Here is a 23,370-nt window from a genome sequence, read left to right as displayed (position 1 = left end):
TCTACATGTTTCACAACAGCTTCATCAGAGGGATCTTCCAAATTCCTTTTAGTATATTTTAGTATCATTCCAATGTACGCAATATAGCAGACGCTGAAATTTGGAAGATTCCCTTGATAAAGCTTTCGCTAAACGCATAGAGATTATATAAACCTTAAAGACTCTTCCCTTGCACCGTTTGCCTTTTTCATTTTTAAATAACCCCAATTTTATGCTTTAAAATGGTCAGACATGAGGACACCATCATGTCTAGCTTGGCTCTGTGATACAGTATTTGCGGGAAGTCATGGCTAGCTTTCCATACTTAGTTTTGCTTAAAAACAACTCACTTGAGCTTTAGTGGTGAATGGGAGGACTCATGCATATGAGGTCCTCACACAGGTAAAGTGTTTTCAAATACAGTAAAGGTGTGCAAGAGATTTTTTAACCTGAATCAGTTAAACTCTGAGGATTTCAGTGCAAACTATTTTCAAATAAATTTACCTTCTTACAAAATAGACCAGAATTTCTACACTTCTCCTAATTGCAGCATCTATTACCTCCTATAATTATGCATAGTTATAAATATTCCCATATTATATCTAGGGACAGGTTCTGTGATGCCCAGCTATGGGACCCAGGCTTCTGTGAGAACACAGTATCTAATGATGAGGAAGGATTACTGTCATGTATGCCAGCATACCTGCCGTGATTGTATTCTACTGGGCAATGCTGTTTTATGCTAGTCAATGCTGTTTGCCAGAATTGTATACTGTATTCTGTATAGATCTGTGTAGATCATCTGAGAGTGTCTTAACTTCTGATATTAGTTGCAGGAGAGCCAGTGGGCCCCTCCATTATCTGTTGAAAATATGTACTTTCACTTTTTCCAGCAAGTGTCCTTGAGGAGAGCTGCTAGCAGCAAACATTGTAACTTTCCCAGAGACTGGGATTTTCCTTTGTACTTCATGTAGTCTAAACTAACCTATTCCCATGCAGCCTCTTTGGGTTTCATGCCAGAATGTCAATGGACCCCGGGAGGATGGGAAGTTTTCCTATAATTAGCAATGCCCAGGGGTCATTTCATAGAAAAAGAGCTGGAGGAACTCATTAGCATAACTCATTAGCATATGCCACGCCTCTTGACATCACCAGAAGTGTGTCATTAGTATAACTGATTTGCATATGCTACACCCCCTATGCAGGCTGTTTTGGACCCAATCCTGGTCATTCAGGGACGAAATTGGGCCCAAAATGGCAAAAGGGGCTGAAAATGGCTGAAAAGGGGCCCCAAACGGTCAGGATCGGGCTGCTGATGAGCGGGAGAGTGATCCACCACCTGTCAGAGGCCCGATCCAGGCCGTTTCAGCCCCAATCCAGGCCAAAATGGGCCCAAAATGGCCGAGAGTCAGGTGGGTGGGGCCACCTGACATGTGACCTCTTTGGGGAACTGCCGGAACTGCGTTCCTGAGAGTTCCCCCTCGAAATGAGCCCTGGCAATGCCTTTGTTTGAATTGTCACTTCTGCCAATTGCCACCTTCGGGGGAATACCTGTACTGTATGGATCTCAATAAAGCTACTTCAGCTGGAACACTTGTGTGTTAACTGTGGAGGGTTTGAGAGACCTAACTGCCAGGGACTGGCAATTACAAGGCTGACATTAAAAAGGCTTATTTATCTCAGTTTTTGTATTTTATTTAATAATAATAATAATAGTGCTTATATACTGCTCTTCTAGACAGATTAGTGCCCCACCCAGACTGGTGCACAAATTAGTGTTATTATTATCCCTACAATACAGCTGGGGAGCTTGGGGCTTACCCAAGGCCACCTACTGAGCTCATGGCTGTAGTGAGATTCGAACCAGTAGAGTGCTGATTTGCAACCGAACCACTTAACCACTGTGCTACAGCAGCACTTATGTTAAGTACTGTGTGACCTGCAGTGCAATCCTGAGCAGAAGACTTCAGTGAAGTTTAATTAAACTTTATTTTAGCCTCAAAACATCCACTAAAATAGTATCCACACTGTAAACCCTGAATTCTAAATTAGTTTACAAATTTTAAGTATGACATTATTATATTAAGGGTCTTCAGGTAATAATAACTATCATCCTTGCTTCTAATGCTAACTTGCAAAACCTGTAAATGAATTAGTAACTGAATGGTTACTAAGGACTGGCTAGCCTAAGTTATTATAAGACTTCTGATGCACTCTGTTAGCTCCATCTCAGAACAGCTTGGCTGAGTTTGTCCTACATGTCAAAGGAAAAGACAAAGCATTATAGCCAACTCTGATTACATAAGAGAGGATACATTAAGAGATGAAAAGGAAGTACCATTATCAGAAACCTCTTTCCAATTCTCCTTGATGGATCTTAAGAAATTAAAAAAGGCCACCTAACACAGAAAGCATGCATCCAAAAATACTTGTAGATTTTTTGGACATTTTGACACTTTGGGTGGGAGTGATAACTCTTAAAACAAGTTCACCTTTTTTGACTCTAGAAAAAGCTATGCTGCTATTTACTTTCGAAGGACAATATAAATAAACATATTTCTGCATATTCAATAACCAACTTCTCAGTCACTGACTTCTGAAATCTGTTGAGGCAATGATGCCCACAGCTGGGTACTAATTTCACTTCGGCGTTATAATGATGGAAACAAAACTGTTACAATTTGAAACATATTTGCTCACACACAAAGGCATGGCCTTGTTTGAAATCTGGATCCACTATGAAAGTTCTCCATAGCAGATCACAGATCTGAATCCAAGGCTGCAAGGTCCAAGGAGAATACGACTAGCCCAGTTAATTAGGAATGAAGTAAATTATTTCATCCTTTTCTAAGAAACACTTTATCCCTCTTTGTATGGCACAGCTGACTAACTCAAAGCATGTCTCAACTTGTAGCTTCACGTTCCCCTTTCTTTAGAGTTGTAGTGAACAACAAAGAGGAAGGGTAGAATCTGCAGAAAAGATCAGCTGTTTGTCAGGATATTCTTGCACTCACTGTGAGATATCAGCCTGCATTGATCTGTTAGATATGAGGATTGTCTCTAACTACTAAGGGGATCAGATAGCAAAAACAATGCACTAAACCCTTCATGCTAGAGCCACCTGGATGCCCCTCCTGCCCCCCAAAGACTCTGCAAGAGAGCTGATGATGGAGAACGAGGTCATGATAATTCAATGACAAAACAACCCCAAAGCTGCTACAGTGTAACTTCAACATTATAACATACACATATGCATAAGAGCCAAACATTTGATATATTTTCTTCTTTTTTCATCATTATTTCAAAATAGAATTTGGTTTAAACCTGCCAGTTATCGTTAAAGCCTGCCTTTGAAGGGGAGAGGGGGGTGTAGAAGGACAGGAGCACTTTTATGGAAATGATAGTTAAGGAATAATATCCCATTATTTATCCCCTGGTTAAGAGGAAGGGGAGGGGGAATCAGTGATTGATCCACTCTTTTCCTCTTAAACCCCACAATTCTTGCCCTCAAGACACACTTAAGAGACTCTCTTTTTATTATTATTATTTTGTCTGTATAATCCACAGGAGAGTACGTAAATGCGTTAGGGAGGCACAACTTTGCTGGAGGCTTGCTGAGTCTGTTACAAGCAAGGAAACTTCAAAGCACCCTCCACTGTATGTGGAACCTCAAAAGTGGATTCTCAGCTCACTTTGCTTGAATATTTTTTAATCAGGAACTAGCCTCTGCATTCTATACACTTAGTGCAAGCAGCATAAGAAAAACAGTTATATATTTTTTAAAAAAAAATCCTGATGTCTTCCCCTACTGACAGTTTATTAAAATGACATTTTACTGAAGAAGCGGGGAAGTTGCAGTTGTCAAAAAAATAAATATAATAAAAAACAAGGATTTCTTTTCTTTAAAATGATTTAAATCATATTACTGCAGCTACATAAAAGTCTATCCTTTCAATCCCTGCCCTGTCACAAAAATATATATCTTGAAATCTATTAAAAAAGAAAATTATTATGATATCTTTTTAAAAAGTCAGTTGCTTGCCATCAAAATATATTTACTAGGGATTCCAGTGCTTTCACTATTACAGTTCCATCAATAGAAGATGTTTTCCTTAGCATATAAAGAATACTTTACGTTGTGTTACTTATATGTAACACAACACCTACCGGAGTCAAGAGCAATTTTATTAATTCTATTACAACAGAATCATCTAAACACAACATATTTCATGATTAAATTACAATAAGTTAGGTACTATGAACTGCAGACGGCCTCCTCTCCCAGCATGCTTTCAAAAGAAGGGGAGCTTTCAGGAAAGAGCAAGGGGATACAGCACAAGGAGCTTCTGCCAGAGTGGAAATTGGCAGAAATCATCCCTTCCTCTCTTCAGCAAGTGCTTCCACAAGAAGTGTGTGTGGAAATTGAAATTCTGGCAATTTCCCCTTGTAGCTTCAGCTCCCATTCTGTATCCTACTCTGTTCTGGATGTTCTCTTCTCCAGTAGCTTTTCAAAGATTGCAGGAGGTTTTAAGCAGAACAGAGAGATCTTCTCCATTAACTCCTTCAGTCTGTAACATCCAACTCATTACATTTTAGAAACTGAGTTCCAACTTAGGCTGCTTCCACACACAGTACATAATGCACTTTCTAGTGATTGTTTGGAACTGAGTTTTCATGTGTGAAACAAAAAATCCACTTCCAAAGGATTGTTAAAGTGCATTATCCAATGTGTGTGGAAACGGCCTTAGTTAGCTATAGACTGGCTGCCATGAATAGAAAATATTTCAAATCAGCACACTGTAAGGGAATGTAAAGATGATAGCATCGATGAGTGAATGCCTTTAGAGAATCTAAAGGCATCAAGTGGCCTCACTGTACAAAGCAACTGTGAGGCACATTGTGTTTTCAGCAAGCCACACAATCTGATTTACAGCAACTTTCTCTATGTAGGATTCATCTATAAATGACACATGGGGAGATATTTGCTCTTTGAATCCACTCTGTGACTGGTCTCATTGCTTCCCTAAGCAAAATAATTTCTCCATTTTCAGTTCATATTATGTTATATGGGGTGGTGGGAAGTGTGTGTACTGATGCTAAGATTCTCTCAAATTGCTGATTACAACATAAGCCAAGCTGCTATACTAGACAGTGTTCACCTTACAAGGTAGTAGACTGGTAGCCATTGTTGTCACAGCTTCAGAACACTGAATTGGTGACAAAGTTGTGCATGGACAGGAGCAGAACACACATCATATAGAACAAGATGTATTTAGATTTTATGTGCTGCTTTTGCAGCTAAGCAGTTGCTGATATGCATACATAATTTATCATCATGTGATTAAGTCTAATGGTAGCCCCTGTGGGAGCAGTTTCCAAATCATGGGGCAAAGTAATATGACGTACCATCTAGACAGATCATTATATAGACAACACACCTCCCCCACCATATCACATTTCCCACAAAGCAAGTGAAAACACAAATGCATAGCGTATTTGCAATTCAATTCAGAACATACAACAGAATTGGCTTTTTAAAAAAGTGTTTGAGGATGCTGCGTCTCAATTTGTGGTCACATTAGAATTTGAGTAATTGCTAATCACCTTCCAGCTCCTTTCTTTTGCTCCACATGCAGTATTTATCATGGACTTTCTGCTGACTACCTCTGGCCACCTCTATGCCTGATGTGTCCCAATTTTTGCCTTGTGAATATTATATAGTGTGAATTGCTAGTGGTATTAATTCTTCCTCCCCTGAACCCCTAGAAGTTAAATTTCTGGGTGGGGAGTGAATATCTTTCTTCTAGTTCAAATGCAAGTTAATAGATGAGAACTGCTGTAGTACAGTGGTTAAGTGGTTCGGCTGCGAATCAGCACTCTACTGGTTGGAATCCCACTACTGCCATGAGCTCAGCAGGTGGCCTTGGGTAAGCCATTCCTCTCAGCCCCAGCTTCCCAGCTGAATTGTGAGGATAATAATAACACTAACTTGTTCATCACTCTGGGTGAGGCACTAATCTGTCTAGAAGAGCGGTATATAAGCGCTGTTGTTGTTGTTGTTATTCAGATTATCTGAAACACAATCAACAATATGCAGAGGTCACATGTTATTACTGATTGGCCTTGCTAAGCTGATACAAGTTTCCACCGGAGACCTAAGTATCAACCAGATATCGGCATAATATACGCTGTTCCAAGTAGTGCTGTCTTTTGCAGTTCTGTAGGTGTTATGTCAGAAAGCTGCAGTTTTTCCATATGAACTGCAAAGTTTTTCAAGATGGTTCCAAGTGCCCAGATGACAATGGGGACTATGTTGCGTTCTTTTTCCATAGTGGGGTGGTTTCTATTCCCAGATCTCTATATTTAATCATTTTTTTCTTGTTCTTTTTCTTCAACTCTGGCACCCCCAGGAATTGCAATGTCAATTATCCAGCCTTTTGATTTTCCACAACTGCTATGTCTGGGGTATTATGTTCAAGGTGCTGATCAGTTGTTGTTGTTGTTGTTGTTGTTTTTGTTGTTGTTGTTATATGTATGAAAACCAAGATGCCATACCATATACAGACTGCCATAATGCACTGTGCAGACATTGAGAAGTTTTTTGAACTATTGATAAGCACTGTTGGGTAATTATGCTTTTCAAGCATAACTGTGATGGGCTTTTAAATCAGTGGAACAAATATTGCAGACTACAGAAGAGAGAATAACATTCAGTAATATGTAATAATATGGAAAGGGGGGCAGACTCAGACTGGTATGAGAACTGAGGCGTTACAAGCAGGTCCCTGATTTCATCTTTGATGTACTGATGAGATAAATGAATGGAATGAGAGGAAAGGGCTGCAACTGAGAAAACGGCATGGCATGGGTTAGTGACTTGGATACAGATTCTAGTGAGGCAAAATCATACATATTCAAGAAATCTGAGTTGATCTTGCTGAAGAGCAATAAACTACAAACTTACAGGCCTGCTGGCCAGAATCTGATCATGAGCATCCCATTTTACCTCCCAGAATCTCAGAGTGGCATTCCCTCCTCAATTTTACTCTCACAGCAATCCTGTGAGATAGGTTACTTTGAGAGGAAGTGACTAGTTCACAATCATGGCCAAATGGGGATTTAAACTAGAGCCTTCTCTGACCTCCTAACCACTACAGCACACTGACTTCTGGAATTCAGAGCCACAAATGAATGACCCCTCTAGGGAAATCCTTGCACCAACTACCTAGGCTTCCACCCTTCCCATAATTCCTTGCCTGCGAGGCAGAAAGAGGCTATGAAGCACTTTAGGACTGCAAAGTTGCATGCCACAGTGCAACTTCTCTGCTGAAGAGTGGGGTTTGTAACAGTCATAGAACTCTATTCTTCAATTGTACTATGAATTTATCACTGCAAGTTCTCCATTGCTTCTTGAAATTTATTAGATCCCTGCATCTGGTTGGAAGTTCTGTTTCTCTGCCCAGGGTCTCACAGTATGTTGGTTATCAGCTGTCAATCTACCTCTTCTGCTACTGACCACTTGTGCATCATTCACAGACCTAGCCTAGTTTTGGTGAATATGCCCAGTACCTGTGAAACACAGTTGAACAGAACTTGGCCCAGACTCTTGCCCACAAATTCTGGAATGGGTAATCAATTGTGCTCCTTCTATAAGGGTTGCCAAAGTGGCCTGGCAAATTCTGATATCTAAGCAACTTCTACTTTTTATTGGGCTGAGCTACCCCAGAACAGCATTGATGAATGAAATAGTTTCACTTCCACTATTGCATTTCTATTTCACCTTTTTCTGCAAAGAGCTTAGGGTGCCACAGCCTGAATGCAGCACATGGACACTGTCCTTCTTTCTCCCAGAACACTATTTTGTTGATGTTGCTGGATAGAGCATTAATAGTCTTGTCAAATATTTCATGCCACTTTTTAGACAATTGCTACCACAATTGCTATTTATTTAGTAATGTTAATTTTAAAACTGCCTGAATGTCAGTGTTTGATTATCCTGCTGAAGTTCGATTAATATGTTTCTTTCTTTTAAAAAAAGACCTCTTACTGAAACACTTTAGGACAAGATTAATGGAATGAATTTATTCATTTTGCAGGAAAAAATATATAAAGTGCATGGGGGAAAACTGGTTTCTACCTCTACAGTATGAAATTTGTCACTAATCATTTTAAACTATGCCCTTTTATGCTTCTTCTGTCTCTTTTAGCTTTCTATACAGTTCTTTGATGTAACAAAGACAGTTCCAGACAAGATTTCAGTTCATCTAGAAAAAAAAAGATTTAAGTCTTGAGGCAAAATGTAGTGTATTTAAAATTTATACACTCCATAATGCCTTTGTTCTGAACTTGAACATCATGCAAAACTTCTCGGATTTCTTTTGCCTTACAACTCTGAGATCATTTGTTTTCCTGCTTTCAGCTTATTATAATGCAACAGTGAGTTTAACTGGTGGTTCCATCATTTAACTACATGCACAGTCATGGCTGACCCTTTCTGATCAATTGCCAATCCATACAGGTTTGACTGATAAAAGAGCCAATTAGATTTAAGCAAATTAAGGGACATCACCAATGTCAACCACTTATTAAACTGAATGCCAAATTCCATGCATACAAAATACTAATGCACCAATTCCCATTAAGAGTTGCAATCCTAACCCCATTAGTAACTCCAGACCTCTAGAGGGGAAGGGTTAGCACAACGTTTCATATTTATAGATTAACATTGGGTATCTGTTTTTTATTTTTTTTATTCTTTTCCAAGAACTCTTGAACCAGCATTGAAAGACAGAAGGGGTAAATAACTAGAATTTATACTTTGGAGAGAATTTTAAGAAGGTGTTGATTTTAAGCACTGAACTTCTTTTAAATAAATGGATAACACTTAGCATTCAGCTTCCCCCAGTTCCTAATAAAACTAGCATAACGTATTTGAAAGAACAGGGCTTCTTAATAACTTTTCATATTAAGCAAATGAACTAAACTGGAGTGTGAAATTGTTATTTTTTAATAGCAATAATTTGTTGTTGCAATTTATAACAGATTTTTATTAATCCACTATTTTTTTAAGCACAGATGCTTTAAGAATATAATTCTTATTAGGAGTGTGCAATTTTAAAATTGCTGTTCTCTTTTCATATCTACGGCTGTCATATGAAATGTTAATCATGACTGGGTAATTTTCTGGTGAGGCTGTGCTGGGTTGGACTCGAAATTCATTAGTTTTCTTTTGTTCTCATGGTTTTTGTGGCCATTCAATGGGGGAGGTGGGGGACAATTTGTAGGCTCTGGCGCAGCTTTTTTGCACTCAACAGCATCAAAACCACACAGAATACAGTCCTCCCACTGAACCATCAACTCACCAAGTTTTCAGCACATTCAAACAAGGAGGTCAGTGCTAACAGACCCTGAAGTAGGCAAGTGTAAGCAGTGCAGGGTTGTCGTTTCATAACTCTTATGGCAGGAAACTGCAAGCAAATCATTATTGGCAAGCTGGAGTTCAAGCTTGTGCTAGCTAATGACATATGGAAAAGAAATCCTGCTTTATTTTTTTATTGTTGAGGTCCCTTTAAGTTTACCCTCATTTGTATAACATAATCATTTGATGCTTTGTGGGGAGGAGAGACCCCTCCCTCCCCCCTGCCCCCCTACCCCCCTCATGGTGCAAAAAGACACTGAAGGTGCCTCTTTCCTTTCTGTGCATAAAGGCATTTCTGGGAGGAGACAGCTCTGTCCTCTATTATCACATTAGAAAGAATAAAAGCAGTTGGTTGCCTAAGGGAAAAAATATTGAAAAAAACCCTGTGAAAACCAAGAATTGTCCATGTGCTGCTGTGATGAGGCAGCAAAATCAAAAGCACTCAAAATCAAAAAATATCAAGGAAAATTCATAGGAGAGGTTTCTGTGACTGCCAAGCAGTCCAGACCAGGGTATCCATTCTGGAGAGACAAAAGTAAGACTTGAAAACAGTTTTTCCCATGATTTTTACACCTCAGGATTTTCATTCTGCACACCCTAATTCTTATCCATTATTTCTTTTTCTTAAAATACTGGATGTTGCTCTTGAACAGCGCCAGATCCAGGCGCGTGGGCACCCGGGGCAAACCTTGCCCAGGTGTTCCGCGCGCACGCAGAGCGCGCGCATGCTTCTGGCGCTGCGTGATGGTGTCACTTTTGTCATCACACAGGGCGGGAGTCATGCCCACCTGTGCGGCAAGCCGGCCGCTCCAGCACCCTGTGAGCTGTGGAACTGGCGGTGGTGCGGGCATGCGCTGGGGCAGCTGGCTGGCTTGCCGCGTGTGCAGAACCTCCCAGCCCTGCACTCAGCCACCCGTGCAGCAAGCCAGCTGCCCCAGCGCACGCTCTCACTGCCAACAGCTCCGCGGCTCACCAGGTGCTGGGGTGGCTGGCTTGCCACGCGGCCAGCTGAGCGCAGGGCTAGGAGGCCCTCCGCGCAGTTAGTGTGTCCCACTGCCCTGTGCCGCCTGCGTGGCAAACCGCCCACCCCAGCGCATGGTGAGCCGCGGAGCTGTCGGTGGCGAGGGCGTGCGCTTGGGCAGCTGGCTTGCCACGCTGGTGGCTGAGCACAGGGCTGGGAGGTCCTGCACGCGTGGCAAGCCAGCCAGCCGCCCTATCGGTGTGGCTGGCGAGGGTCTCCGAACCCTGCACTCAGCCTCCCAGGCGGCTGGCAGCCACGCCCGGCGCCCCCTCTTTGGAGGCGCCAGGGGCAGGCTACCCCCCTGCCCCCCTTGATCCGACCCTGCTCTTGAAAATGTAAAAACTTGCCCTTTGCACACATTACATGTCAACAGAGTTCATTTTGTTTTCTAAATTAATTAATATAAGTTTATGCTGAGACTGCCCTGAACAATGAAAATAATTTCTCTTCATTACATTATGTAGTCCAAGTTTTTGTTATTTCAGAAGTCAACTTGATAATGTTGCCTGAATTATAAACTATCTAGAAAACATTTCTAACAATACCATTCTTTCATATCAGTAAACTTTGATTGAAATAAATAACACACTAAATTTTTCCATGTTATCATAGGGAATGAATTAAATAATCATTCACATTAAGTTCAAATCAATATATATAATTCTCAATGTGGCCATATTTGTGGATACAAAAATCCAGAGATTGGAGCCATGAGTAGACAAAATAGATCTTTCTACAAGCCTGAGAAAAGTCCCAGGTTTGCATAAAAGTTTGAAATCTAAAAATAAAAATGGGGTATTAAACTCCCTTCAGAAGCACTTGTAGCTTTAAGAAACAAATGCTCTCAGTGGCATTCAGTATTGCTAGTTGAAACTTTGTGTTCCATAAGTAAAAGTCAGGGGGGAGGAGCACGGCCATTTCCAGGACTGTTTGGCCTTTGAGGGAGGACTCATCAGGGTCATGCCTAACAGCAACCATTTGGCAACTTGGTACCACCGAAGCTTACTACTCTTCGACAGCAGCCACCACACAAGAGCCAGTATAGAGTAGAGGTTAGAGATTAGGATTTAGGAGACCCAGATTCAATTCTCCAGTTTGCCCTGAAAATCATAGGGTGATCTTGGGCCAAAAAACATACAATCAGCCTAACCTACCTCACAGGGTTGTTGAGAGGATAAAATGAAGGAGAGGAGAATTACGTAAGCTGCTTTGGGGCCCCATTGTGAAGAAAAGCAGGATATAATTGATGTAAATAAATAATAAATATAGCTGATGGAGACAGGTAAAAGGTAAGTTGGTGTGTGGGTGGAACGGAGAGAAGGAAATGGAGATAGGTGAGGATATGGTGTTCCCAAATGGAGGGAAAGAGGAAATAGCAATGGGAGAGGAATACAGGGGGAAATGAGGTTCCAGTTGCAAGTCCTTGCAGCATCCTCACCACACACCTGGGAGTGACCCAGTGGCTGGCACTGTGCAACTTGGCCTGACTTTTCCCAGGGAAAGGCTGCCGGGGTCAGGAAGGAGGAAACATTGAAGACCAGGGTGGGGAGATAAAGGTAGGTTGGCTGGTGGATGGAAAAGTGGGAAGGGGACAGGAAAAGGGGAGAGGCTAAGGGAGAAGGGGAAGTAGAAATAGTAGGGGAGGAGGAAATGAGATGTTCCCCACAAGTCTTTTTGAATCCCCTGCTTGTATGAGTGTTTGTGTGTGTGTGTATTATGAACCATAAAGTAACTTCTGACTCATGGCGATCCTAGGAATCAAAGACCTCCAAAATGTCCTATCATTAACAGACTTGCTCAGATCTTGCAAACTGGAGGATGTGGCAGTGCCGGATCTAGGTGCACAGGTGCCCAAGGCAAAACTTGCCCGGGTGCTCCGCGCGCGCAAAACACGCGTGCGCTCCCGGCGCTGCGTGATGACATCATGCCATCACGCAGGGGCGGGAGGCATGCCCGCCTGTGCAGCAAGCCGGCCACCCCAGTGCCCGGTGAGCTGTGGAACTGGTGGCGGCACGGGCATGTGCTGGGGCGGCTGGCTAGGTCGCTGCGCACGCAGGACCTCCCAGCCCTGCGCTCAGCCACCCACACGGCAAGCCAGCTGCCCCAGCACACACCCTTGCTGCTCCCAGTTCCATGGCTCACCGGGTGCTGGGGTGGCTGGCTTGCCATGCGGCCGGCTGAGCACAGGGCTAGGAGGCCCTCTGCGCGGTTTGCGTGCCTCACTGCCCTTTGCCGCCCACACGGCAAGCCAGCCACCCCAGTGCTGCAGCAGCAGCAGCAGCAGCAGCAGCATGAGCTGGCGGCGGCAAGGGCGTGTGCTGGGCACGCTGGTGGCTGAGCGCAGGGCTGGGAGGTCCTGCGCAAGCGGCAAGCCAGCCGCCCCATCAGTGGGGCTGGCGAGGGTCTCTCAACCCTGCGCTCAGCCTCCCGGGTGGTTGGCAGCCACGCCCGGCGCCCCCTCTTTGGCGGTGCCGGGGGCAGGCTACCCCCCCTGCCCCCCCCAATCTGGCCCTGGGATGTGGCTTCCTTTATTGACTCAACCCATCTAATTTGGGGTCTTCCTCTTTTCCTATTACCTTCAAATTTCCCAAGCATTATTGACTTTTCCAGAGTGTCTTGTCTTCCCATGATATGACCAAAGTACAATAGCTGTAGATTTGTCATTTTAGTTTCTAGGGAGAATTCAGGCTTGATTTGAGCTAGAACCCACTGATTTGCTTTTCTTTGACCATTTATGGTATCCATGAAACTCTCCTCCAGCATCACATTTCAAATGAATCAATTTTTGTCTGATACCTTTGCCAACTGGAAACCATTCTGTTTCCCCAAATTCTGTCCTAACAGTGAAGTCTTCTCCAGAATACTCATCTTGCATCAAAGCAATCAGATGTCGCGGCACACCCATTGCTTTTAACATCATCCATAGCTTTTCATGATTCTCAGAGTCTGGTATGCTCCATTAGCCATCATAAATTTGCAATGTGATCTCTAGTGCCTCTTCCTTTTCCAAATCCATTGTACTAATAGAGTTCTCAAAATATATTTGTGTTTATCTGATACTATTTTATTTGTTTAAAATATGCATATCTTGCCTCCCCACCTAATTATTGCAAGTCTTGCTAGAGAACATTAACCCAAACCTTAACTATGAAAGTAGGCTCATTTGGGGATAAAACTACATATATCCACTGTGGTGTAATTTTATGGATCACTTTTAGTTAAGTGAACAGTAATGCCATCTTAGGCAAAATTACACCCTTCCATGTCCATTCAAGTCAATGTGCAACCTAGGAGCAGTCTAGGAGAAGCAGAGCTAAGTATTTTCCTTCATAATAGAAGTGCTCCCAGAACAGTGAATGCTGAGGGTTACAGCTCCCAACAGTTGTTACACAATGGCACTAAAATGAAGGTAGGACCAGGCCTAGGTGAAGACTGCTTTTCCTTTCAAAAGAGTACCTGCAAATGTCCTCAAACGTTGGGTGCAGCACTGATGGGTATATTGATTTAGCAGTGTTGCAGAGTTGCGCATTGGACATAATGAGGACAGACCCCCCTGATAAGCTCTATAAAAATATTTTACTACATAATAGGAAAAAGGTTACATTGGCAGAAAATAAGAAATGGCTATCTGGCTACATCTTGTTTGCTAGAGACACTGAGACTGAGACTGGCTTGAGACTGAGACAAAGAGCAATAAAACTTAGTATATCTTTCTAGCTAATTGCCCCCCCCCCCAATAAACTGGTTGCTCAATAGAGAATCCACTTCCACTTCATTAAGCATAAAAACTCTCATTCCTATGGAGGGAAACCTCACTCTATAGCTGTGGTTACATCCAAATAAGTTTACTAACTAAGTAACATAAACAACAGTTTAACTCTTCCATGACTAAATGTAAGCACTTGCCAATTCCCAACAAGCACTTCAGATCACCTTCAGCAAAGCTAACAATAATGACACATTCCATTCTCCATACCAGTTACCATTGCATTTAAAATGTAGCATTAGGGGAGTCTTAATGCACTCAAAACAAAATGATCATAATAAAACATAATGGCAAGGTAAATATGGATTGTAGAATGTCCTATATATCAGTGATTTCCTTATATGTGCTGCTTCATTTATTATTCATTTCAGTATGAATCACAGTCCACTGGACAATGGGATGGAAGATTTCTTTAATAACTTTCAGTGCTAATTTAATTCTACTTAAACACACATAGTCTAGTGAATGCCACATGCTTTTCAGCATGATTTTATGTGTAAATCAGGATAATATGTTTTCAGATCATTAAGTAAAAGGAAGCATGAACTAAAACCTATTTAATCAATGAGGTATTGCTTTTAAAGTACCACAAGGTCATAAAAAAGATCATTTCAAAGCTATAAGTTTCCTAATTGTAATCAACAACAATCAAATGATGAAAGCTATCTCATAATTCCTAAAATAAATTGGCATAAATACATGCCTCATTTCTAAGATGCTTTGTCTTTTCCTCTGGTGAAATTATCAGGTTGTTGCTTTCTCTCTCTCTCTCTTACTTCTAAGAAACCAACCAAATAGATGGCACAAATGAAGATATCTACACAGAAAATTTGAAGCCGAGCATAATTTTGTTAAAACTACTATCATGATGAATCATGCAGATATCTTCATTTTCAGCCTGCTATGAACTTCAGTTTTGGATTTGCACTCACTGCATTGAACTGGGTCCTCTTCCCCAAGAAAAAAGACCATCACCTGTGTTGATTTATGATCGAGCACACAATCTCAGCTTCAATTCCTGGAATCTTCTATTAAAAGAATGTCAAGCTCTGACTACATGTGACAGTGAATGCATATACATCCTGAACATAAATGTTTACATCTCTTTTACAATTTAAACCAGAGACTGTTACCAGAACTGCTTTTTATAATGGGGAAATTAGCTTAGCAGTCTGGAACTAAAATTAGTGCGGATCTAACCAGTGTTTACGGAGGTCCCGATTCCAGGCACTCTAGTGACAAAGAGGCAGACTACAAATAGGTTCAATAAACACGTGTATTTACTAATAGTGTGGCGTAAACCTGAACTTGCACATACATACAAGAAAACACACAAGGACTAGGAAATGCAGAGTAGGAAATATAGAGACGGTCGCATTTGCAGGTACCCAGCAATGATAAGGGAAATACTCACAATCCTGAAGCGGAGCAGAGACACGACAGCGAGGTGGTCCAATGCCAGCAATGGATCCATGGACAGACAGCAAGGGGGTCTGGATAGGAATGGCACGCGCCTGGCTGGGAACAGGATAGGAATGGCACGAGCACCGTGTGGTCTGAGGAACCATCTTAAATACCCCAAAACATACCCTGGGGCAGGTGCTGTACTTGGTGGTTCTCACAGATTAAAACAAAGGTTCTAATGGGTTACTGAATGGCTTGGATGGGCCACTTTAGGAATCTGATTGTGTTAAGTGACAACTCAGGAAGAGGGGACAAAAGAGGGAGGGGGAGATCCAAGTGGGCTGAATGGATGTTCCAGCGGACAGGGCTTGTCCTGATGTCATCAGCTCTGGAATGCGGAGGTTTCTTTGAGATGCATTCTCTAAGTGCTTGGGATGGTTGGCACTTAGCTTCTTCTCCGGGGCGGCTCCTAAGATATGCAGAGCGGGGCGAGGTTCTCTCGCTGCGGACGTGGTGTGTCCGCTTCACCGAAATGGCTTCTCAAAGCAGGCTTCTTCCCTCGGTCTTCTGGCTGCCTAGAAACATGGTCGCCGGCAGGGCATGGCGGAGGCTGGTTTGCAGGTTGCCCGGTAGCGAGGGCAAGTTCGGGGACCGGCTCGCGGGAGGCTCCAGGCGGGAACTGACCAGGGAGCGCCTAGCCAGGCTCGCTGGAGGTTTCCCCGGCAGGCGCCCAGCTGCTAGCAGCGGCTTGGGCCCAGATGAGGCAGGCTTCCATGGAGGAAGGGGGAACAGCACGTAAAACACAGTCCATAGCAGGGAACAGGCACAGTCCGTGGCAGATGGCAATGCAGGCACGGGGCACACTTGTAACAAAGTCCAAACACACACTGGGAGGTCCAGATATAGGTCTAGGCAGGGCTGCCCAGGAAGAGAGTCCTTTGTGCAGTTATCCAGGCATGGTGTCAGGAAACTAACACAGTCTATTGCAGCAGCAAGGTAATTAACAAGCAGGCAGGAAACTGACACGTGTATCAGAGCAATCTTGGTGCAGCAGTAAAGCAGCAACGCAGGAAACTTTAACACAGTCCATGGCAGGCCTTAAAGCAGGAGAGGGGGCCTACTTGGCAACAAGACAGTGGCCAAATCCACACATCTCAAGTTTGCTGCTTTTTTCCCACCCATTATTCGCTTCTCAGAGGGCTGTTCACATATTCTTACCTCAATCCTGCCATTCTCTCGCGTCTTTCGCGTTGCGCCTCAGACGAATTTGTCATGCGTTCAAACGCTTCTCTTGCATGGTTCTTACCATGGATGTGGACAAATAGAAGCGTTTCACAAGGAAACCGCCCCCTTCAAACCACCCCACTTCTGAGTTTGCAGCCTTTCCGGAACACCATCCCTCTTTGCCGTGCAATTATCAAGCTTTTCCACTCTCTCCGCAGCATGCCTGCCTGCCCGCCCCTTCCCTTTTTTTTTTAAAGGGGACTTTCCCAGCATTGTTGCACAATCCTGGCCATAAATCTTAATCAGGGCGCTCCAAAATCCCCACGGAGACATCAAAGGGTGGCATCATTTCCATTTCCGTGTCATTTTTAGGATGCTGAACAGTCGGAAATATCGGTGACTGTTAAAATTAATTTTTTGTAACTGTTGAAATTACTGTTATAGCGGAAATCCATCATTCTAACATTACATTCAAGCGTCAAATAATTAGTCTGCACGTTTGGAGAGTTTGGATCACCCCCACCTTAAATATCAGTTCAAATTAGCCCGCCAGAATAATGGTCCAATGGATTTCAAAGAAGAAGGCATAGAGTAACATTAACCAATCACAGGCATCATAGGGGTGTGGCCTCACCATAGCAATTTAGCAAAAAAACCGCTATAGCGGAAATCTGATGAAAAATTTTTTAAAAATGAACGTGATGTCATCATCGGCGACGTCAGATCTAAACCCGCCCCGTATTGCGCGATTCTACCAGGGATGTGGACGAAGTATAGCGCGAGGCAGCAGCAGTAAGAGAAGGTTTGTGAACACAGACTGGGGCATTGCGGGATAGAATCCAGCGCGATTAATGCACATGAAAAGCGGAAGGTAAGGAAGTGTGGGTTCGGCCAGTACCTGGATAAATGTGGGCTTATATTGTATGTTCAGCTGTACATATATTTCAAAGAAATAAAGTACTCTACATGGATTGTATATGTGTTCATTGTAACTTGTAACTGAGGCTCCTGGTGGCTGGTGCTTGGAAATAACCTTCTGAGATCATCAAAAACTGTTGCCAGTTTACGGAGAGAGTACTAGGCTAGATGAACCAACAATGGCATTCAAATAATATATTTTCCTATCCACATCTATCTCAACAATCCTTGTTTGGTGTAGGGGTTAAGAGAGCATCAGTTTGGTGTAGTGGTTAAGAGAGTGGAACTCTAATCTGGAGAAAGATGGACTATAAATGACACAAATAAATAAATAAATAAAATGTCTTTTATTATTGCAATTATTATTATGTGTTTCTCTTGTCTTTCTGCCTAGAATCTCTTGGGAACGCATATGCCCGCCCTCCATTTTCTCCTCATAACAGCCCTACAAATTAGGTTATGCTGAGACACTGTGTGTGTGTGAGAGAGAGGGGGGGGGCTAGCTCAAGATCTAGAGAGCTTCACAGTTTAGTGGAAATTTGATTCTCCCATGTCCTATCAAGCAAGCACTCCAGCACTCTGTACAGTGGCTTCTGTACATCTAAAGTAAGAGTTCCATTTCTCCCAGAGAAAGATTTGGCCCTGTATGAAGGTAAAGTTGCATTGATTAATATAGACTACTACAAACAAAACTGCTACCACCAATAATCCTATCTCAACACAGTGCTAGAGGCAGTCTATTTTTTTTTTTTTGCAAAGAAGTGAAGGTGATCTATAGATAAGAATCAATCCCACCAGTTGCTTCTGACCAAAGTCAAGTTGATTCCTGTGGTCGAAGGACTCACACACAGAACAACAGCCACACCAGTCAGTATGCTGCAGTAGGAAGGGTGAAGGGGATTACATTAACAAGAAGGGGTAAGGGAATGATTTCACCCCCTTTACTGCAACCAATGGCACAGGTGGCTATTTACATCCTGCAGCCTCAGGAATCAGTGTCAGAAGGGACTACTGAGAGGAGGAGAACATGGGTAAGATGCATGTTTTTCATGCAACATGAATACATTCATCATATTTTTGCCTCTATTATCAAGTTTGCAGATTGTGTTATTTCAAAGCCCTGCAAAACTCAAAAAGTGACACAACCTCTCTCCCACTTCAAATACTTAATTTTGTCAAGACTTTGAAGATAATGTTGCTGTTCTAAACTAGTGACATTATATGATACTTACCCCCAGGAGGTATGGTAATTGTTACAGGATCACTTATCACGAAGCCTTGACTATTGGAAGCATTCACTTGTATTGTGTAGTTTGAATATGGGATTAGTCCTCCAATGGGCACCCAGACATTTGCTTCTTTATTGATATGTACAATTTGTGTGCCATTAAACATAACATAATTGCCTCTAGCTGGAAGAGAAAGAAAGCGAAAATTTCATCTGCTGTAGAGTTTCTCCCATATACAAACACAAGTTAAAAATGTGTACATAGTAAAGGCATGGTAACTATAGGTCATATGGAAAAGGCATAGTCAAAGATTGCCATAGGAAGCACAGTAGAACAAGAAGCAAACTCCATAAGGTAAGATGTGCCTAGTAGTAGTCTTAAGAAGTCAATGCTGGATCAGGTCTAGTACATTAACAAACTGGATTAGTGAGTAGACACATTTATAAAAGGCAAAGAAACACCAGTTTGGTATAGTGGTTAAGAGCAGCAGGACTCTAATCTGAAGAATCGGATTTGATTCCTCTGCTTGAAGCCAGCTGAGTGACCTTGGGTCAGTCACAGCTCTCTCAGAGCTCTCTCAGTCTTGTCCACCTCACAGAGTGATTCTTGTGAGGATAATAATAACACACTTTGTAAACCACTCTGAGTGGGCATTAAGTTGTCCTGAAAGGCAGTATATAAATTGAATGTTGTTATCATTAAAAATCGTGAACACTCTGCAGATAAGCTATACATTCTAGTCCAGACTCAGAGATGGTAAACAATTTCGCCATAACTAAAATTTCAAAACAGATTTAAGTTTTCTGCTTCAGCAAAATGTCTAAAGAAATTTTAGAAAAGCAAAAGATAGAAGTAAGATAGAAGAAAGATAGAAGAAATGTTCAGGAAGTTCTAAATATTTTTACTAGTGGCATTCTGCTCAGTAAACTTCAACTGGAATATTATGTTCTGCGCATCATAGTTATTAATAAAGTTAACAAACTGGAAAATATCAAAAAGAAAGCTACAATACAATAGTGATTATTATAGCTACAATAGTGATTAAGGAAAATTTTTGTTCTCAAGCCTCAGTTTCTTCTCCTCCACTTTCTTCTGCCTTGAGGCGAGGACCACCTCTGCTCTGTATCTCTAGACATACCTCTCCCCCCCAAAAAACGGAGGGTTCTGTTGCCTCATAGACAAATATTCACAGAATCTAGAATTGCCCCTTCACCCAGTCACATGGAATAACTAACAGCCTGCATGTCCCTCCCCTTTTTTTGAAACCTGGGAAAAGAATAATATTTTGGCCAAAACCTACAACTGGGGCCTGAATCTGAAGCCAATTTGTTCAGGTTCTATCTTACTATTTATCCTGAGATGCAGTACTCTGCATCATGTTTATACAGCTGCTTATCCTGTACTTTGCCTTTGGATTACTTCCTGCCTTCATTATTTCCATACCAGACCTGCATAGACAGATAGCTAAAACTAGGGGTGCATTGTGAGAAAAAAATCATTATAATTTTGGATCTGAGATTTTTGGGGGGATGGGATTTTTTAAATTGTAATTACTGATTTTAAGATAGAACATTCTAAGTTCAGGATTCAAATCCATGTGTGGCTTTTGGATTCTGGAGTTTGGGGACCATTATTTTCAAAGGGGAATCTATTAAAGGCAACTGTTTATAAAGATAATAGCACCAAATCTGCACAGAACACAGTCCTCCCTCTAATCTGAGGGGCTTAATTCTACAGATTCCCGAAATAGGTGCCTCTCAATACACTTCTACTGATTCCTATGGGGGAGGGAATAGAGATCAAGTGGTAGCCTAGCAGCTGCACTAGTTTGGGTATTAAACTGGATTATAAATCCAAACAGAAGAAACATTAAATTGGAAGTAATCAGTACTAAAGAAGGAATTCATAACTATTTGTGGATTAAGAAATTGTCAAAAACTGTTCAAAGACAAGATGGCATATTTTGAGGGATGGGCTACTAAAAATATGGTTTCAATGCAGAAATAGAATAAGTCCACCAATTTTGCCATTGACATCTCCAACTGACACCTATTGTGACATTACAAAAGAAATAAAATTGATTATATAAATTATGGATATATGATAGACAAGCAAGGGAAAACAAAACAAGACATGAAATTCAAGCTGAAGAGGAAAAAACCTATGGGTGTTGTATTATCAAATGGTGACTAAATTCAAAGAACAAAGAAGAGCCTGGTTAAGAGAGAAAACAGTTTTTAAACAATCATTTGAGAGAATATTGAAATGTGATACAGAATCATAGCAAGTAAAAAAAAAGTAAGATAAAATGGATGCAAAACTTTGAAGAAAATATATGTATGAGCCAGAGGTAAAATTTTGTGGACTAAAGAAATCAAATTTACAGAATGTCAAATATGAAGAGAGAATTGGCATAAACTGTTTTTCAGAAGGTATATTACTCCCAAGGACATAGCAAAAACTAACAAGGACTATAATGGAAAGTGCTGGAAATGCCAAAACATGGATGAAACATTCTATCATATGTAGTGGACTTGCCAGAAAGCAAGAAAATATTGGATAGAAATACATGAAGAAATGCAAAAGATATTAAAATTTGTGATGAACCCCAAAAATATATTAAATATATTACCAAGTAATATTACCAAATTACATAGTGAACTATTCAAATATATTGTGACTGCGGCAAGAGTAGTATATGCTGCAAAATGGAAGGCAGAACGATATCCAGATTTGATAGAATGGAAGGATAAGCTAAAAGAATATTCATCAACTGAAAAATTAACATCTTGCATACATAATAAGCCAATTACAGAATTTCAAGAAAAATGGATTTTTAATTATTTAGCTGAAAACTAAGAATAATTAAGAACAATTATTATTAAATATGAAGATAGATGGAAAGATATTTAAATAGAAGTAAAAAATTAAGACTATATAAGCAAGTTTTATATAAATATATAATTTAATTGATGAGAATATGATTTAAATTACAGAAGTTTATTCATTATATTTTCCTTTTATAAGATTTAGATGTATCTAGGTTCATATTAACTTAGATAATTATTCTGACTGGATGATTATAGGGATATGAATTAGGCAATTATACATGCAGTTTATGTTTTACGTGTTTATGGTTGAGCTTTTTATTTGAAATAAATAATTTTTTTTTTAAAAAAAAGCGGTGACCTAGCCAGCCACCAGAATGTAAAAAAAAACCTTTTCTGCATTCATTTAATTTTTCTACTCCTATAGTGACTGGCAATAAAAAATGTTTATCTTTCTGCTGAAAATTCTGCATTTGCCAGCCTTCCTTGTTGTGATCTGTTGTTTGTTTCCTATCACAAAATGAGAAAGGCTTCCTTTGAAGAAAACCACCCCATCCTGCACAGTCCTAACCTAAAGCTCTGCCATTATGGGTGAGGCTGGAATGGCTGTTTTTCAACTAAATGACACCAAAATTGCAGGAGGGATAGTGTTGCCTGTTCTCTGAAGACTACCCAAGTTTCAAGGAAATTGGACCATGGGGTACAATTCTATTGACCTCTGAACAAGATGCCCCTAGCCATTCTACTTGAAAAGAAAAAATAGCTCCACCTCCACAAAGGTGGGAGGGAAGGAGAACCATCGCTCTTACATTATTCCCTATGGTTGACTTTTTCAGAGTGGCTGGAATGACTGTTTTTCAACCAAATGACACCAAAATTGTGGAGAGGTAGTTCTGCCTGTTCACAAAATTCCCTTAAATGTTCAGAACTGCATGACTGGACACAAACCAAAGTGTTTGTATCCTCAACTTCGGAGGGACATGATGTTGAAAATGTACCAACCAATGGCATTTTGAATTAATTCTACTCACATTTTCATTTCATTGCCACATTTAAAAAAGGAGGCAAGTTTTATCTTTATTTACCAAGTATTGTGAAGATAGCATGGGGGAAAGGTTTAACAGCTCCCACCCCATGTACCATGTCTCGCTCCCCCACAGCACCAAGGAACCATTTATACAATTTAATCTATGACTTTCCTTGCTAAAACTGATATTTTTCAACTGCTTGTGTTGAGTCTGTAAATTCCATTTTAGTAATATAACAAATATTAGTATTTATTGTTATAAAATGATACTGCGAAAAAGCTATCAGTAAAGCAACACTTTGTTCTAAGTTGCCTAGATAACAACATTAATACACAGTAATTATATAATTAGTTGTAACATTAAGTTCTAGTTATAGCAGAATGATTACTTGGCAATTATGAGAAGTATATAATTACTCAATAATTATAAGAAGTATGTAATTACATAACCATTTTATTCAGCTCCCTCCCCCCAAAATGAACTTGCATATTTATAATGAGTTAGGCAATGCAGCAGTACAAATTGCTCATTGCTTCATATTCAAACAGAGAAGAT

The 23,370-nt window shown here is 41.1% G+C and overlaps 1 protein-coding gene across 1 annotated transcript in view; it reads right to left on the bottom strand.

The window, feature by feature from the left end:
- USH2A (usherin) overlaps positions 1–23,370 on the bottom strand; it is an 843,391-nt gene that overhangs the window by 328,671 nt on the left and 491,350 nt on the right. Inside the window, exon 37 of the mRNA XM_054970549.1 lies at positions 18,963–19,142. Coding sequence (XP_054826524.1) covers positions 18,963–19,142 — 180 coding nt within the window. The remainder of the gene's footprint in view (positions 1–18,962; positions 19,143–23,370) is intronic.

The sequence above is a fragment of the Eublepharis macularius genome, chromosome 1 (assembly GCF_028583425.1).
Source record: "Eublepharis macularius isolate TG4126 chromosome 1, MPM_Emac_v1.0, whole genome shotgun sequence".
NCBI lineage: Eukaryota > Metazoa > Chordata > Lepidosauria > Squamata > Eublepharidae > Eublepharis > Eublepharis macularius.
This window is presented reverse-complemented; position numbering and strand designations above follow the sequence as displayed.